An 18,414-nucleotide genomic window follows, 5' to 3' on the forward strand; every position below is an offset into this window, starting at 1 on the left:
ATGTCATGGTCCAATCCCCTCCCCAAATTTAGAATGAGATATTAAGTTAAAAGCCTGAAGGACTGTGGGGGCAGAGGTGAGACTGCACTTCTCTTTGCAGTGGAAGGTCATGCAAGAGAAAAGGAAGAGTGATGAGTTGATCATGTACGTGGAGTTAAAGGTAAGAATGAATGAATGAGTTAAGGATTAGGTTTAACTGCAAAGCACAAGTAGGTGGCTTAAACCAGGCAGAGGTTTATTTGTGTCTCCAAAAGAGGTCCGGAGGTAGACTATCCAGGACTGGTATCCGGTTCCATGGTCATCACAGATTCCAGCTTCTTCCGTCCTCCACCCTGAAGATCGTCTCATGGTCCAAGATGGCTACTGGAGATTCAGCCATAATGTCCACATTTCAGACAAGAAAAAGCCAGATGAGGGTCTGGAGATGAACACAAGACGAGTCTCCCAACAGAGTTAGCTCATTTAAGAAACTTTCCTGGGAACACCACCAAATGAATTCTGCTATACTCCCCTAGCAACTCTTAACTGCAAAGGAGAATAGGAATGCAGTATTTTAGCTGTGCACACTGTCACCTTCACAAAAACATGGGTTCTGTAAATGTAGAAGGGATAATGGCTAGCGGGTGGTCTATTAACCATGTTTTACGATGCTCCGACATCTTGGGGCCTGGCAGACCCTGGGAAGGACTGCCCCCACCCATCCCCCCAAATATTAGCTAATTCCTAGAAACAGTAAAGGACTTGCCCAAGAGCATGCCTCTGATATGCAAACCAAGGAATCCTGAGTTCACACCCCTCATTAGCCTCCTTTCATCAGGCTCCTGCAGGATGCTAGTCCTCTGCCTGAAATCACCCCAGCACCAGAGCACCTGACAACTCAGAACCACCCCTACTACCCACTGCTGCTGAAAAGTATTCAGACTGTTTAATCCTATATTTGTTCAGCTTTCCTGTCCTGTCTTATCTGTTCTTTCCCCACAAAAACAACAAAAGCTCTGACCCACTTTTCTCTCATTCCTCCTGACCCACCCTGGTGCCTGCCCGTGTAAAGAACTGTAAGTGATAAACTCTTCTTTCAGAGGCAGTCATCATACCGCATCTGATTAAAACAAATCCCAGGGACATCGTGAAACAGGTAGGCAACTGGACATGTTTCCCACAGTAAGGTATTCCACAACAGGAAGCTGGAATCCTGGCAACACCAGGAAGTTATCTCACAAAAATCTGCTTACAATGTGTTTGGCAGAAGAAAAAGAAGTCACTCTTGCCTCAACTTCTCTTCTGAGCTCCAGACTCATTAACCTCCACCCTCCCAAACAGAAGCTAGAAAGTCTACAATTCAACTATTTTCAAAACTAAACTCATTATCTTCCCTCTTCTCACATCTGCTGCCACAGCCATGTTGATGGGCTTCAGAAATAAGGTAGCACCACCTGCGCAGCTGCCAGCAGGGGCTTCGAAATCAGCTTCTCACTGCCTCTCCTCTTACCAACCCCCGTTCTGCCACCACCAGACCCTGGACAGGAGCCATGTGTTCTCAGCCTCTCCAGCCCAGAGCCCAGCACAAGCTCCAGCACGTAACTGGTACACAACGAATGAACCAATGTGAACCCTAAACACCCCTCATGTCACCTCCCACCCCCACATCACCAACCTTTCTAGGCTTACTCAGTAGCTTCTTAACTAACTCTGGGCTCTCCCCCTTCTAACCACCTGTCCTCACTGATCTTTCTAAAGCACAATTCTGATGAGATGTCCCTGTTTAAAACCTTCCATAGCTCCCCACTGCCCAAGTCCTCTGCAAGCCTTCAATGCCCTTTCTGCTCTAGTCTCAAACCACTTTTCACATCTTATCTCTGATTGCTTCATATACTTTTAAGTTTCTGGACCTTTGTTCACCTGTTTCCTCTGCTAACCTTACTATCCCCTTCTGTGCCCCACAGGACTTCGTTTCTACCATCACCAGTGTTCCTCACACCACATCATGCTTGACTACACAGGCTCCTGATTATATCTTCCCCACCCAACCCCGACCCTACATTTCGAGTTCCTTCAGTGCAGGAGTCCTGCTATATTCACCCCTCTAGCCAGGCTGTGCGGGTGCATGGCATACAACAGGTGCTCAAGTGACTTCTGAGTTTAAAAAGATGCCCCGGTTAATTATAAACAGCCACAGAAGATTAACAACAAACCAAAAAGACACACCCAAAGTGAAATAGGTGCTCAGCAATCCACAGAGATTTATAAAACAACAGCAAAAAGGTGAAGTACAATTAACTAAAATTAGTGTGTCCTCCTAAGTACCCTGTGATGACTGAAAGCCTGATGCACCTTGCTCAAAATAACTGCAAAACCAGTTACCAGCAGCCAGTATGTCCTGACGCTCGGTTCAGTTACTGTATGCCAAGTAGTTACATGTGTTATTTATTGTGTTCCCCACAGCAGGCCTATAACAGCAGGACTATTATCATCCTTGTTTTAGTCACAGGAAAACAAAACAACAAAAATCCAAGGCAGGAAAAGTTAAGAAACTTACCAGGGTTCACCCAGCTGGTGAGTGAAGCAGAGGTTCAAACGCAGGCTTTCTAACTGCACAGCCTTAATGGAACTATTATGATAGACCACCTTTGATTTCAAATGACAGGTGTAGCAGAAAAACTAAAAAAAGGTCAAGATATACATCTATATGGACAAACAGGACCCTGGGGTCCAATGCGTGGCAGAGAGCTAATGAAGAGCAAAGAGACAAAAAGAAAAATTTCAAAATTGTGGATGCATGATTCTGACAGCCGAAAAAGTGAGCTACACACCATCCTATCAGACTATGGGACTAGCACAGGGGCAGAGTATAGTCATTTTGAGATGGGGCTTCAATGCTGTTGACACCTGTCAAAAGCCTTTCTCTCTAAAAACTGAGCCTGACAAATTCTTGAATAATCCATTTCAATATCAATCTCAGTAGAAAGCAAAACACTGTAGTAGGAAACAATGAAAGGAGCAGACACTCTGAACTTATTTTAACCAGTAAAGAGACACTGCTTGATAAAAAGGAAGAGAAATATGTAAAGATAACCTGGTAGAGAAATTAACTGTGACTTACTTTCCTATGGGATCATGAGACTGAGAATCAGAAAGAATAAAGAGATAGAGGTATTTCTGGCTCACTCACAATTCTACCCCCAACCAAAACCTATTATGTATTAAACTCCTGGTGTGATTCAGGTGCACCTTGCCTGGGGCCCTGGTCAGAAGTCAGCACTGGGGGTCCTGGTTATGTACAGCCAATGGGGCAGCGGGAAGCAGGCAGCGAGCAGGAAGCAAAATGCACACTTCACACACCCAAGCTCAAACCCAGGTGTGCCTCTGAAAGGCTGTGTGACTCTGACATGTTTCTTAAACTCTCAGTTTTAGGTTTCCTCACCTGTAAAGTGGAGACACTGCTACCTTCTTTTTAGGGTAACAGTTAAATGAGACAATGATAAAAAGCCCTTAGCTCAGGGCCTGGCAGGCAGTAAGCACACAATGTCACCCACTAACAGAATGACTGTTACCTTGTAAGGTATTTCCCCATAACTCACTAACCTTGGGATTACCCCCTCATTTTCTACAGTGATTTGCTTGCTGTTACTCCCACCAATCTCAGGGCGTATAATGCAATCCCTGACAGCAAAGTAAGTGGTCCTGCCCTTGATCTCATGTCAATGTTTCAGTGGGATCCAACTGAACAACAAGCATTTATGAAACCCTAAAATGTCACTGTGCTAGGCTGAGCTGGAAAAGGACAACCCTGCCTTCAAGAGCTGCGTGGTATCTTCTGGGAACAAAGAGAAACTACCATTAATTCCCCCTAAATGAGCTGCAAAGGTTAGGCTGTAACTCAGTTGGCAATGGCAAGTAGTCCCCAAAACAGTCACAGAAACAGGTCTTTGGTGTTTTGGGACGTCTCTGGATTAATCAGTTACGTGATTTTTAAGAAATGGATGACTCTTTGAGCACTATACTCGCAGTAAACAGTGAATTTCACAAGTGGGTTGGTCTTTAAACTCAACTGCTCTGGGTGTGTACCAGAGAAAAAGGAGATCAATGAAGCATCTAAGCATGAGATGAAGACACAGGTGACGGGGAAAACACACGAAAGGTCTTGCTCACCTCTAGTACGTGAAGCAGTGCTAGCTGAAGGTGAATGAACAGAACAAGCCTTGCTTGGAAATAATGGAAAGTTTTTTCCCCCAAAATGTAAACAGCTTTATTTACTTTTTCTTATTATAAAACACATGCTCAATGCTTTAAAAAAATATATATACAAAAGTGTAAAGAAATAAAGAAAATCACACATAATCTCCCCCATTCAGAGAGCATCACAACATTTTGACTTTTCTCCCTCCAGACTTTTCTAAGAATATACTTATGTCAATACTTCTTTTTCCAAAAATGGGGTAACACCACACATGCTGTTTGATACTTCTTCTCCCACATTTTGCTGTATCCTACTTATCTTTCTATTTAACACAGCATCCCAAAACCAAAGCCACAGAGCAGTTTTCTGCAGGTACATTCCCTGATAAGTAACAACATGAAGAAGGAAATGCAGGACACAAAACTTGGACTAGAAGACCCCTCGGTCTGTTACTGCTGTCAGATCCCACACGTCTACTCTGAGACCAGCCTGGGAACAGGAGAAACTCTCAGCAGACGGGCTGCCTAGGTGGGCAGGGCAGAGCTTCCGCTCCCACGGCCTGCCTGGTGGTGGACCTGGGGTCTGCACTGTCACACGATGCTGAAGCCTCAGCACCGAACGCCTGACTCCAAACACTCTGCTATCTCAGCCTCAGGACATTCCAAGCCTTCTCCAGCTGACAGGGATGTTACAGGACACACTTTTCTGCCCCTGAGGCCAGGGCTCAGAATCACTTTGGGTTTGTCAGTAAGCTATTTTTTTGTTCATCATATCACGTTCCCAAAGCATAAAACTTTCAAGGAGTATAAAGGTAGCTTTGTTGAGGAAATAAATTAAAAACTGCCCAAAAGATAAATTTTATCTACTCTACAATTTTGCTTTAGGAATGTAGCATAAATGAGTAAGGATTATATTACCAGACAGTTTTAATGTGTGAACTCAGAAAGCAGAGTTAATATGCTAATTAATGATCCCAGCTTCAGGGTAAAAAAAAGATGGCTGTAAAAATTAACTAAAATTGAAATTTAAAAATAAATAAATGAAGATGGCTGATACGAGAAAATGGCAATTAAATTTCTACTGTTCCTGGGCGAAGTCAGGGGTCCACAACATAGCATGTGAATTCTGAACCTGTTCGAGTCCAGCACGATCTAAGCTGCAGTTAGCACCAGTCTCAGGCAGAGGGGAGAGGACATGAAGCCCAGGGTGCAACCAGGCTGGACCAGAGGCAAAGCTGAAGCTCGAGTGGCCCAGACAGAACAGCAACCAATACAACCTGAACTGGACAACCAGCCCGGCAGCAGCCAGCCGCTGAAAAGCTGCAGCAAACTAGCACGCAGATCTGTGAGGGGCTGATGCAAACTTCAAACTGAGTTACTTTACGTAATTTTTATTAGTAAATTATTAGTTCTCCGTAATGTCCAGAATCTTAAAATAAAGATAACTGTGTGTACACAATATATACATCAAGAGACCATGTAGAAAAACAGAAACCACCTAAATGTCCATCGACAGATGACTGGATAAAGAAGCTGTGGCATATTTATACAATGGAATACTACTCAGCCATAAAAAAGAATAAAATAATGCCATTTGCAGCAACATGGATGGACTTGGAGAATGTCATTTTAAGTGAAGTAAGCCAGAAAAAGAAAGAAAAATACCATATGATATCACTTATATGTGGAATCTAAAAAACAACAACAAAAAAACGAAGTTATTTACAAAACAGAAACAGACTCACAGACATAGCAAACTTATGGTTACTTGGGGGAGAAGGGGGTGGGAAGGGATAGATTGGGAGTTCTAGATTTACAGATACTGACTAATGTACATAAAATAGATAAACAACAAGTTTATACTGTATAGCACAGGGAACTATATTCAGTATCTAGTAGTAATTTACGGTGAAAAAGAATTTGAAAACAAATATATGTATGTTCCTATATGACTGAAGTATTGTGCTATACGCCAGAAATTGACACAATATCGTAAACTGACTATACTTCAATTAAAAAAAACAAAGAGAGACCATGTAGAAAAATAAAAAGAAAGTTTCACACCCGAGGTTCTAGGGAAACAAGAGTCAGAGGTTATTCAGGGGACCCCCTGAGTTCTGGGTGAGACTAAACAGGTAGAGAGAACGGGGGTTTAGAAAGACAGAAAACAGTGAAGCCAGAGCCCTGAGTCAGCCCCTGGAGATGAGCTATTTCATCCCTAGTTACCCTGTAAGTCTGTACTGCTAGAGAACTCTAGTTCATATACGATGCTAGTGAAATTGTCCAAAAATAGTCCTGAAGCTATCTAGGTTAGATACTAACCACTGTTCAGCAATGCCCTTTAATTTGGGCTAAAGCTTAATATCCCACTAGGATCATTCGTGTGTCGACATTTATTGCCTATTCTGTGCCAAGCACTGGTTAAGACGCAGGTATACAAAGAAGATGCAATCCTTGTCTCACAGTCTAAGAGTCTAAGGCAAGATAAGGAAATCAGTATTTATGACCGTGGCCTAAACGTCTGACATATAATGATGCTCAATAAATACCGAGTGGCTGGGTCAATACTACAATAGAAGTGTGCACAAAAACAACGGGTCTTCCCAAAGGACATTCATCCCTTTGCCACAACATGGATGAACCTGAAGGTTCACTAGTTTGCACACCTGTACACAGAAACCATCCCTTGAAGAATAAACAACTACTGAACACCATCACACACAGGCGCTACCAGGTTTATGACACTAAAAGGGGAGGAGGAGCGACAGGCAAGATATTATCACTCTTTTTATAGAAAGAATACTTTAATTTGTGTCCTTAGAAAGTATAAAGACTATCATGATTTGGAAATGAGACTGTACCAAACAATGGCCAAAGAAGAATCGTCCGTTCTACTCCTTCTCTTTTGTCTGGTCACTCAGAAATATAATGTTATCTGTAAAGAAGCCAAAGTATAAATGTTATTTCCAGAACTCTTCCTCCATCTCACGTCATCACTCCCTTCTACCACAGACACATTTTAGTGCTATTCACTGAAACGATTTTAGACAAATTCTCAAAGTATCACGTTCTTGCCGTGTTGCTTGCTACTCTTGAGAGGTTATGTACAGTAGGCATAACCAAGCTCCAAGTTGAGCTTCGACTGTTTATCAACAACTCAGACCTTGGGGAGAAGAGATGGGATATTTCGTATCTTTCCCCCAAAACAGTTAAAGTCTTCTCAGCAATAACTTCTTACAAAAGAGCTAGTCACAAATTGTGAGGCCTGCAATGCTCAGATGCCACTAAACCAGGGAGCACATCCTCACACAGAAGAGGATCAAGGCATCGCATTCCACACGGAGGATGGAGGAAGGGCAGGGCAGGGCTCACCACACGGCCCTGTTGGCAAAGATAGATTTACTTATGTTTTTAAGTCTAAACACTCATATAGAACACATTTTTTTTTAACTAAAAGATTTTTTTTTGTTTTGTTTATTTTTATTTAGTATTTTGGTGGGGGGAGGTAATTAGGTTTGTTTGTTTATTTGTTTATTTATTTATTTTTTTAGAAGAGGCACTGGGGATTGAACCCAAGACCTCGTGCATGCTAAGCACACACTCTACTGCTTGAGCTATACCTTCCCCCCATATAGAACACATTTTATTTTTAAATTTCAAAATAGAATGAGTTTTATATATTCTTCCTTAGGAAAATTTTTACTAATCAGTATTACAGAGAAAACATTTTTATCCAAGAACATCAGGCAATGCTCTTAAAATGTTGTCCAGAAAGAGTTAGTCTCGGACAAGCAAAGGCAAGGAAATGGCACCTCCCACGTAACACTGAAAGATCTAGTTTCATGTCACTTCAGTATTATTCAAAAAGTGGTTATTATACAATGATGGAATATTTATTCATGACTATAGTCCTCTAAAACTAGAATATTTTGGTACAGAATGGTTATTTCAGGAGATACTATCAGTATTAACAACACTGTAAAAAGGCAAGAGTGCCATCCACTGGTGGTTATTTTTAAGTTACAGACATTATCCCTAGGAGACAAAATGTGGCCTATAAAACAGATCAGCCAAATTAAACTCTACTGCTTTCAATTCCAATGTCACTAAAGACCCATTCGATTTTACTAATAGCCATAAACCTATGTGAATTGTTTAATCATCCATGCTCATGAATACTGGTGACAAGGAAAAAAAAAGACAGATAATTTGAAATGTTTCTATTTGGCTTGGTTTATAACAATTTGCACAATCCAAAGTCTGCCCACCTATTAGATTTAGACTGGAATATGAATGTGTTAAATGCTTCATTAAAACATGATCAATAGAGATTTTAAAATGTCAATTATTTTATTTGAAAGCTTGGTCTTCTACTGCTGAAATCACTGGTGTAGTTCTATACCATTTATAGGTCTGGAAAAACATTTCTAAACAGGTAGACACCTCTGCAGACATGTCCCAAGGAAGAACAGAGCAGGCAAGCAGTGACTTACAGTCAAGAAACTCATGACTTCTGAAAGCAAATTGGTCAGAAGGAACCTCACCTAAGGTCTAATACTGAGGGTAGAAGACACCTATGTTGATTTTCAAAATTAATACACTTTCATCAAAGAAAGCATAAAAAATAATTATTATTTATAACAAATTACAATTTATCAGTAAGCTGACACTTTCCATAATAAAAAAATTAATTTTTAATTGATATCTAATGTTGGTATATCTCAGAAGTTCATAAATATTGAGACATTACTATAATAAAATCTTTCATTCCCATCGACTTATTTATCAAAACAAGGTTTCTCAGTGTTTACATCCATAAAAAAACAAGAAAACAGAATGAATGCTTACAAACTGTCTTACTTTAGCAATTTACCCAAAAGGTAAAAAATGCATCATCCATCTAATTAAAAGATGCATTTTCAATAAAATTTTAGTTTGTATATCTATACATTAAAGTTGTTTTGGTCAATTATGTCTAAAAACAACTGGGTAATAGGGTAATAGTAACTCAATCAAGAAGAAACACACCATTTACAGCCTTACTGTCACAAAGTTTTAAAAAATACTTTAAAATGTCTATACATCTATTTTTGTTACCTATAATAGAATTAATAACAAGAGTCTTCACTACACAGTATATTATATTAAATAAACTTCTGAGGAAAAAATGGAATTGAAAAACAAGCGCAGCATAAAGGGAATAACGTAAATTTCCAAATGTTGAAGAGTTTGTTCAGGTATTTTTTTTTAATGATAATGGATATCAAATGCCACAGTATTTAGATCCATTAATATATTTAAGAGTAACAATTTTATATTGAAAATAATTTTTAATGTCAACTCAAACAAGTCCAAAGGGGTATACTGTTTTCAAAATTCTTATAGAACTTTCAGAAAAGTTTGAAAGCTGCTTTAGAGGACATCTTCTTAACCTCCTTTAAGCTTTGTGTGTCCATCTTTCCTATGTTGTTTCATATTTTGTTTCATGAGAATAGGAATTTGTTCTCATCACGTTAAGTACCAAACAGGCTGTGAATACACCTGCACAAATGTCTCATGCCCTCACGTTAGCGTGGCTCTGCCTGGCACATGCTTCTCCCTGTTTAGACGATGCCCTTCAAAGGCACGAGAGTAAAGGTCTTCTAACTCCAATAAGAAATACTGGCATAAACAGTTCAATTTATAACTCTAAATAAAGTTACTTGAGAACTAAAACCGTGAGCCCAGAGATAATTTTCTAAAGGAAGAGGTAAATGTAGAAACTTGTCACGAGCCCACAAACCACACTCAGAATTCTCCTGGTGAGCGGCCTTACAATCTCACTAGCATCAGTACTCACAGCCTCAGGTGAAGTTACTTATAACACAGCCAAGCTTTTAAAGAAGGAAAGGAGGAAAGAAAAAAACAATAGCTACTATCACAAGTCTCACCGGCTATAATTGTTGTTGCTTGTCGCCTCACGTTATTTTTATCCGTATATTCACCATAGTCTACCTTCCCTTCCACATAAATTCGAGACCTGAAATAAAGAAAATTTACAGGTTTTAGTCTGAGATTCTAATATGCTTTACAGGAGAGAGTTCAGTCAGAGAGGATAATGAGAATACACTAAGGATGAAATAGATAATCATACATAACCTCATTTTTTCTACCACTTCTCAAAGTTCAGAATTAAGAGCACTGAAATAGAATGTACACAGACTTGGCATATTTAGGAAAAAGGGACAATGTTTTCATCCTTGAGCTTATGGAAGTTTAAAAAAAAAAAAGAAATTTTTCAAAATCTTAAGGAAGAAGAAAAAAAAAAAAGGCAACCTTAACACCATGAAAATGAAGAGCAAACCAGTGGCATCCTTTAAGTCTCCATGACTGATTTCCAACGTGTCATTTTCCTTCACCTGTGATTTTGGATTCTCTGATTTGTTGATTTTCACTTATTTTTCAATTCTTTTCCACAGTGAAGTTCACTAACTTACTCGCAAAGGACTTAGATTATTAAAATTCAAAACACAAGTTTTCAGCTTATTATTTCACTCAGAGTTAATTACTAAGACTCCTTCTGCACTGTCTAGAAGGCTGAACTAGAAGACAGCCATAACTCTGATTTTAAAGGGTAGAAAATGACAGTAGTATCAATTTTCAGAGTCTAACACCACTAAAAATGTACAATATAGAAAGTACAGAAAACTGGTAAAATGGGTGCCAAAGGGAACACATATACAAATTCAACAATCAGTAGGTGCAATTATATATAGACAGTGTTCTTGAGATTTCCTCTATGTGTTCATACATCCATAATATGCCCATATTATACACATATATATAAACACCAGTGCAGGTACACATGAAGAAAAAGAATGCAGTTATTGAAAAAAACAGAAATTTTAGTTAGCGCTGAATTATTTTTTATAAAATGTTTTATTTCTATAAAACAAATGCATTTCTAAATATACTAACTGTAAGTATAACTGCTGTTAAATACACCCTCTTGTCCTGTGGGTCTGGGATAGACACTTTTTACACGATCAATCCAAGCACTCCAAAAGGGACCTACTAAGCCTATACAAAATTATGAAATATAAAATAACTGCTGTGAATACTATCATAATGCCTCACCGTGTCAGGCTGCAGACATTCCAGATCCTCTGTGAGGACACCATGTGGGTGCCAGGAGGGAAGACGCCTGCCATCAGGACCCCTGCCCTGGCCAGGGTGGGAACTCCTAAAAGCGCTGCTGTACCTGCTCGCATGGCACTTAGTACACTCTTATCTCATCGGCTTCTACTTAGGTACGTATATTATTTGCCCTAAATTGTAAGTTCTTAAAAGGCTAAACCATGTTAAAACCTTTAAATCAGTCACATACGGCAATGAGCTACACATGTAGTATTAGGTACTGAATAAACACCTCTTGAGTTAATAGGGAGTAATTAGTGGTACGATGTAAAGGAGTTACACATTCCATGAAAACACCTGTCACCAGTTTTTTAAACCAATCTGTAAGATCCTTCCTTTCTCAACTTACCCCTTTTTCACATACTGATAAGCCACATCTCTGAGGCCTGGTCGGAATACTGAAATTCTGTGCCATGTTGTCTTCTGACTGACATCACCTAAATCTCAAAGAACAGGAAACATGGTTACAAAGGCAAAAGACAAATGCAAACGACATGTCCAGTAAAACCAGTGCCACAATTTCCAAGAGAACAAAACAGAATTAGAGAAGAGCCTTTCTAAAAGCAGCTTATCTCTAATTACATAATTGATAATAAATAATACTTATTTATTGTGGATGAAATTAAAACTCCAGTCTTTTATACTCACCCACTTGGTATGTTTCATTTTCCCCTGACCGCCACATCTCATTCGTTGCTAGAGAAAATATCGTGACTGGGTTTTTTCCTTCCACCTGTCTCATGACTGGGTCCTGACCTACTCGACCAAGTAACTGCACACGATTCAGAGCTGAAACGCAATGTGTGGATAAAGTCAGAGAGAGAGAAACATCCGGGAGAGGAACAGCTACAAACGCTATTCCAACTTCGATCTCAGCATGAAGCAAAACCCAAGTTCTAGGTCAGGAAATAAGTTGAAAGGGTGAATAAAGGGTGGCTGGGAGGGAGGAAAGAGGGCTGGCAAGAAAGGAGAAGAAATTCATAGAGGAAGTAGCTCCACAAAATAAATATTAAGCTCTTTTATCATAAATTCTTCTTTAAAATACCTTAAAAAATTTTTAGCTGTCTGTATGGTTAAAAGAACAAATCTGAGATCTGAAAATCTTTATAAATACAAGTATTTTTCTGAAACAGCAGCTTTCACAAACATTCACTACTTTAGCCAAATAGCACATAACCTTGGAAGACCTAGATAACCAAACAGAACTCAAGGAAATTCTTTGGCAGGAAACAGACAACTGACTGATGAGGGAAGAAGGGCCTGATTCATATAAGGCTCCTGCAGCCTAACAGGGCAAGACCAAGATCAGAGAGGCAAATATGAGCCCAAAGCACGATGATTGACAGTGTACCCCTTCTGCAGCACATCGCAGAACATTAGCACATTGCTATAAATAATACGCTTTAAACTTGGAAATCAGCTACTACTTACATCTTTCAAGAATCAAACTGCTAGCTGTTTCAGACTCGTGTCTTATGCATTGATGAAGTACCTGAAGTGGAACAAATGAGTAAAATGGCTTTAATTTTGGGAGAAAGGCAAATGCAAACAGAAGGTCCATTCACATCTTGTCACCATCCGGTCAGCAGCTCCTACAGCATACATCTACAGAAGATGAGAACCGGGCCCATCACAATGCCCGAAGGACCCCGCCAACCCTTAAGGGCAGCCTCCTGCAGAAGCCCACAGGTCCAAAGGAAGGACTAGAGAGTATTCCCAAGAGAGTTAGTTTACAGTCCTCTCCAGTTTCTTTCATGGCAGTCCTCCTGACTATGGTGCTTCCGTGTCCGCAGCCAAAAGGTAACATCAAATACATGCTGGAAAAATATTCATGCTTTCCATACACCAAAGAAAAAAGTCTATGCTAAATAAATATGGTTCTTTGATAAAGTACAAAGATATGACTGTCCAAATCAGCTTGTCAGAGAAAGGTAGTCACTAGACGGTAATAACAGATATTACTGAATGCCAGCTAAGTGCTTTACTTCTTATTAATTAATCCTCAGAATAAATCTATAAACTATGTAAAATTATCCCCACTTCATACATGGGAAAAATAAAGTTCAGAGAGATAAAGTAACTTCCTCAAAATGGCACAGGAAATAAATGGCAAGTCATGCCTAGAACCCAGGACCATCTAACACCAAAGTGGCTGCCTCTCCCACTTCCCTCTGCTGCCCCTTAAAGACATACTGCTACCACCAAGACGTGAGCACACATCACTGGGAACATCACGAGGCTCAGAGCTCAGAGAACTAACCATCACATCAGAGAAGTATGTGTCAAGAGGTAGCACTGTTAATATAAAGTAGGCATCTACCAATTAAAAGAATACCCATTCTAGGAGTACTTTTGGCTATGGAATCCTATCATGTTTCGGGGCAGAGGGTGTGTAAGAAAATAAAAATGTGAGTTACAATATGTTAAAGAATCAAAACTGCTAATTACTACTTGTGTCATGATTCTAGAAATGTATTGATCTGAGTGCTCAGATGAGCCAGAGCTCGTAAGTTTCACAGAATAATTTGTCTCATCGCAGGCACACAAAATCAAGACCTCATGGAGGAGAAATAAGGAAAGAATTATGAAACTGAGATTATTTTTTAAATTAAAGTTTTAACTTTTATATCTGGTTTTAAAGATAACTTAACACTGTAGTATTGTGTATTAATACAGAAGTAACTTTACCATGTTTTACATTTCAACATGTTAAAAATATATATGTATATATATTTTAAAGTACACATAGGTTAAAGTAGGGATCAAAGAATACAGGCTAAATTCTACAGCAGAGTGGTGGAGATGAGAACAGCTTTCACAGAAGAATTGATTCTTCTTTATTCTTAACAGGATAAGGAGTAAGAGAGGTATTATAAAGGAGACTCTACAGAACTTGGTGCCCAAGTGTGGTGAGGAAAAAGGGGTCTAGGCCAACTCAAGGCTGGCTGGAGTGACTGAAGAGATTAAGTAAGGAGTCAAACTGGGTGAAATGAGAAGGAATTTGGGACATAGTAAATTTGTGGTGATGTTGAGACTTCACCTGCTCTCCTCAGATTTGGGAAATGGTGGAGGGTGGGGGAGGTAGGTTGACAAACCTAGGAGGTAGGTGGTCAGAAAAGGAACCACATGCCTTATTTTTAAAATGCTGGAACAGTGACTCTCATAGTCTTTAGATTAATAAAGACTTCAAATGCTTTCTTGCTGATATAAATCCAAGTGACACATGTTAGAGAACGGAATGACTCCCTGTGCTGTACACCAGACCACTGACACACTGTAACTGACTATACTTCAATTAAAAAGTTTAAAAACTTAAAGAATAAAAAGTAATGACTCCCACCATATTCATTAACAAACTATAAAAGTTTCGTTTTGTTTTAGTTAACATTATGTATACAAGCAAAATCTGTTTCCAATCCTCCATATCAAATAACACGGGTGGGCTCAAACGTTCTTTGCCTCAGCAAGCAAAAGCCTAAAGAAATTTGATCACTATGGCTAGTAATAATACATCGCAAAACTAACATGGAAAAATGATTACCTGTAATACAGGTCTTCGAAACATGGCTTCTATATTCTTTTCTTACAATCTAATCTTTGGTCTTTCCCTGAAGAAAAAAGAGATAAATTAAATCCTGTAGCAAGAGCACAAATTCACTAAATCATAAATTCTTAACTGCACTCATGACGTCTATGCAATGCACCTTGCGACCGTATCAACATCCCTACACATTTAATGAAGATTTCCTCCCCTTCCCAAAAAAGTCCTCGCACCTGTCTTTTTATTCCCCTTAACTTCCTCTTCCTCCAACCCATTCTGATTCTATTCCAATTTCCACTCCATTGTCTTTTCAAATTTCATTAAAATGCAAATCCCCCTCGAGCGAAAATTTTTGCCTGATTTATTCACTGTTACATCCAATACTCTTAAAACAGTTCCTAAGACATAGTAACGGCTCAGTAAATATTAGAATGTTATCAAGGACTTGTATCTGAAACGTGCTGTTGCAAAAATTACTGCCTCCATCCCCGTTAGCAAGGACCTAGAAGATCCCTGGGCTTCTCCACCTCACCGCCGAGAGGTGCGGGCGCCCTTTCTCAAAGGTGACGCTCACGACCAACAACGGAAAGCGCCTGGAAGGTGGGGTGGAATCGCGGAGTCCTCAGCGCGAGTAAGAAGAAAAAAGCCAGACACGACACAGCACCACCTCCCGACCCACGCAGGGCCGTACGCACACCGAACACAACACTAGCGCCTTCCGCGCGCCCTCCCTCCCGGACCTGACGCTCGGGCCCGGACAGCCTCCAGGTAGGAATCACTTCCGGGAGCAACCGGGACTCAAGGCTCGCGAGAGGAAGGAGGCAACGGAAAGTCCGCGGCGTGCGTCGTAGAAACGCGCCGGCCGGCACCGCGGGAAACATATCCCCTTAACGCGGTAGTTCCGGGAGCTTCCTTCCGGAGGGAGCGAGTGGGTCGACGCCGCCAAGTGGTGAATGGATCTGATTTAAGTTTCTTATGAAATGAAGTTACTTTTTGAAGAGGTTCCCAGCCCGGCCCTGGACGCGACGAGGTAGGCGAAACACGGGATAGCTCTGCCTCTGGGAAAAAACAGAAAGGTTCAGGTCTCCAAAAGCACAAATTAAAAAACAAAACAAATACATAGAAAAAGGGGTAGGGAAAGAGCTGAAAGCGCAGAATTTAAGAGTAATCAAAAAATTGGAAATTAAATATTTTAATGCAGTATTTAAAAAAGTAAGTGTTAAGGCAAAAAAAAAAACCGTGAATAAAACATGAAAATTTTTATTAAATACAGTATCTAAGCCAGATTGGATCGTGAGGCACCAGGAAAAACGTGCGCCACTATATACATGTTTTTATATATTTAAAAAGAATTTTCCCAGAACATTAAAGTACTAGAAGAAATATTGAATATTTGAAAATTATGTGTATTAAAACTCACATTGTTTTAAGTTTAAATTTCTTATTTATTCCAAAAACAGGATTATAATTTTACCTTTCTGGCTTTAATGGAAGTAAACTGATTGATGAGATTTTTAAATATTCCAAATATTTCCTGAGGAAGTGGCAATCTTAAATAATTTTTATTAACTTCAGCTTACTGATCTCGTCTTTATTTAGAATCTGATAATTTGTTCATTGGGGATTTTTTTAAATTAATTTCAATATTTAAAAAATATTGTATTAACAAACATATCATTAATCTTGATTGCTGGGTTTCTTGGCATCTCTTAAATTTTGCCTCATTCACCCTAATCCTGACCCTGGTTGGAGGAGGGGAATGGAGCCCCACAGATTGCAGAATACAGGCCAGAAGGTGCCTCCCTGGGTTTCCCCATCACCTGGCCCTGGCACTGTCCAGCTTCTGGAAAAGGAAGGTACCCTCCAAATCATGCTAACAAGCGAATCTCCTCATCCAGAACCTACTTAAAGCCTTTCAATGCCGTATTCTTACCCTAAAAGGAAAAAATACAAACTACTTAATGTGGTTTCCAACACACACCTTAACCCACTCTTTAAAGTATGACTTTCTGGTTGGTATATTTCTAGACACTTACGTCCATTTTACTTCCACCATCAAGGTATTCAGTCCTGGAAACATACCATGTTATACTGCCTTCAGGCTTTGTGCAAGTATTAATCATCCCACACTCCACCATGTTTCTATGTCATGATTTCCTCTGATGATTTCCCATTTAAAAATCCTACTTCCATTTGAGCTGTTGAGTAAAGTGAAAAACCAAATTCATCCTTTCCTTCAAAGCCAGGTGTCCCCCTTCTAAGCTCCTTGTTTATTTTAGTGGTACCAAGGTTCTCCCAGATCTGACCTTTGGAATCATCTTTGAAACTTATCCCTGGTCACCTACATCCATTCATCCACATCCAGTCACTTGGTCCTAAAAAGTTCTTTTTTCATTATGTCACAGATCTCTCCCTCTTTCTTTCCATCCACAAATACTTTGGGGTAAAGATTGTGGGAGAGATTGTCAGAAAAAAAGCAGAAAACACCATGCAAATTGAATATAGACACACGTTGGACAAACTCTTATAACTTTATAAATAACATCTTGATGGAAAATCTGGGATAATCTGAATTCTCTCTCAGACAGGAATTACCAATACACATTCTCCTTAGACTGTTGTCTGTAGAACATAGCAAGTGCAGTTTTCTTTGACAAAAGCATATTAAAACATATAAAATTTTAGAGGGAAGGGTATGGCTCGGTGGTAGAGCATGTGCTTAACATGCACAAGGTATCCTGGGTTCAATCCCCAGTGCCTCCATTAAATAAATAAATAAATAAACAAACCAAATTACCCGCCCACCCAAAAAATAAAAATAAAAAATAATTATAAAATGTATAAAATTTTAAAATATACAATGTCATGGAAGAACAGAGTTAAAGCATTTTCTTCTGCTATCAGATAGATCCTCCTTCCCAACATGGACAGACACTTCAGGGTTGCTTTGCTCTCACTGTCCTCTCCCCATACTTAACAAATTTCTGTATTCAAGTCGTCCTTCCTTGTTCTCACATTTCACTTTCTTTAAATGTCTATGAAGGTGCCTCCCTCTCCCCATTGATTGTCAGCTCTTAGAGAACAGGGACCTTGCCGTGAATATCCAATTAGCAATAAGCTTTAAAACAAGAACAGGCCTTTGAAGGGCCCAGGCCACGGGCCAGGACAAAGAAATAGAACCCAGAAAGATACTCAAATTGGCCTGAATTGGGGAATTAAAAAAAAAAAAAAAAGAATCAAGGACCTGGAAGAGTAGCTGAAATGTATTTTTGTATTAAACATAGCCCTTTCAAGAATCTACAGTTTGCATTTTGATTAAGAAATTCTGAAACCTCTCCATTGTGGATATATACCTGCACACACACTTTAACATTATCATAAACTTTCTGTAGTTCATCCATGGACCCAGAAAGGGCCTTTTCAATGCTGAGAAGTGGTGAAAGCATCGTGGCTTTAATCAGCAAGCATAGCCTTTGGCAATAGTGAAATAATTCAGGGCTTTCGTCCTTTGCAAAGCTCTC

At 39.6% G+C, this 18,414-nt stretch overlaps 1 protein-coding gene and 1 long non-coding RNA gene across 9 annotated transcripts in view; one reads left to right on the top strand and one right to left on the bottom strand.

The window, feature by feature from the left end:
• Window positions 1-214: 214 nt before the first annotated feature.
• On the bottom strand, window positions 215-15,686 carry SSBP1 (single stranded DNA binding protein 1). Of its 8 annotated transcripts, none has more exons than XM_064487288.1 (8): window positions 15,426-15,627; window positions 14,894-14,960; window positions 12,784-12,844; window positions 12,001-12,141; window positions 11,702-11,795; window positions 10,107-10,195; window positions 7,038-7,111; window positions 215-360 (listed from the first exon to the last, which is right to left on the bottom strand). In XM_064487288.1, the coding sequence occupies exons 2-7, from the start codon at window positions 14,915-14,917 to the stop codon at window positions 7,068-7,070; spliced, it is 453 nt and encodes a 150-aa protein (XP_064343358.1). In that variant the 5' UTR covers window positions 14,918-14,960; window positions 15,426-15,627; the 3' UTR covers window positions 215-360; window positions 7,038-7,067. The 8 variants fall into 8 exon arrangements, with proteins under 8 accessions (XP_064343358.1, XP_010988152.1, XP_064343357.1 ...); XM_010989850.3 differs by having other exon boundaries at window positions 215-363; XM_064487287.1 differs by having other exon boundaries at window positions 215-418.
• A 140-nt stretch (window positions 15,687-15,826) lies between these two features.
• Window positions 15,827-18,414, top strand: part of LOC135321657 (uncharacterized) — a 29,306-nt gene continuing 26,718 nt past the window's right edge. Inside the window, exon 1 of the long non-coding RNA XR_010381573.1 lies at window positions 15,827-15,923. This is a non-coding gene — a long non-coding RNA (uncharacterized LOC135321657). The remainder of the gene's footprint in view (window positions 15,924-18,414) is intronic.

This window comes from Camelus dromedarius, chromosome 7 (assembly GCF_036321535.1).
Source record: "Camelus dromedarius isolate mCamDro1 chromosome 7, mCamDro1.pat, whole genome shotgun sequence".
NCBI lineage: Eukaryota > Metazoa > Chordata > Mammalia > Artiodactyla > Camelidae > Camelus > Camelus dromedarius.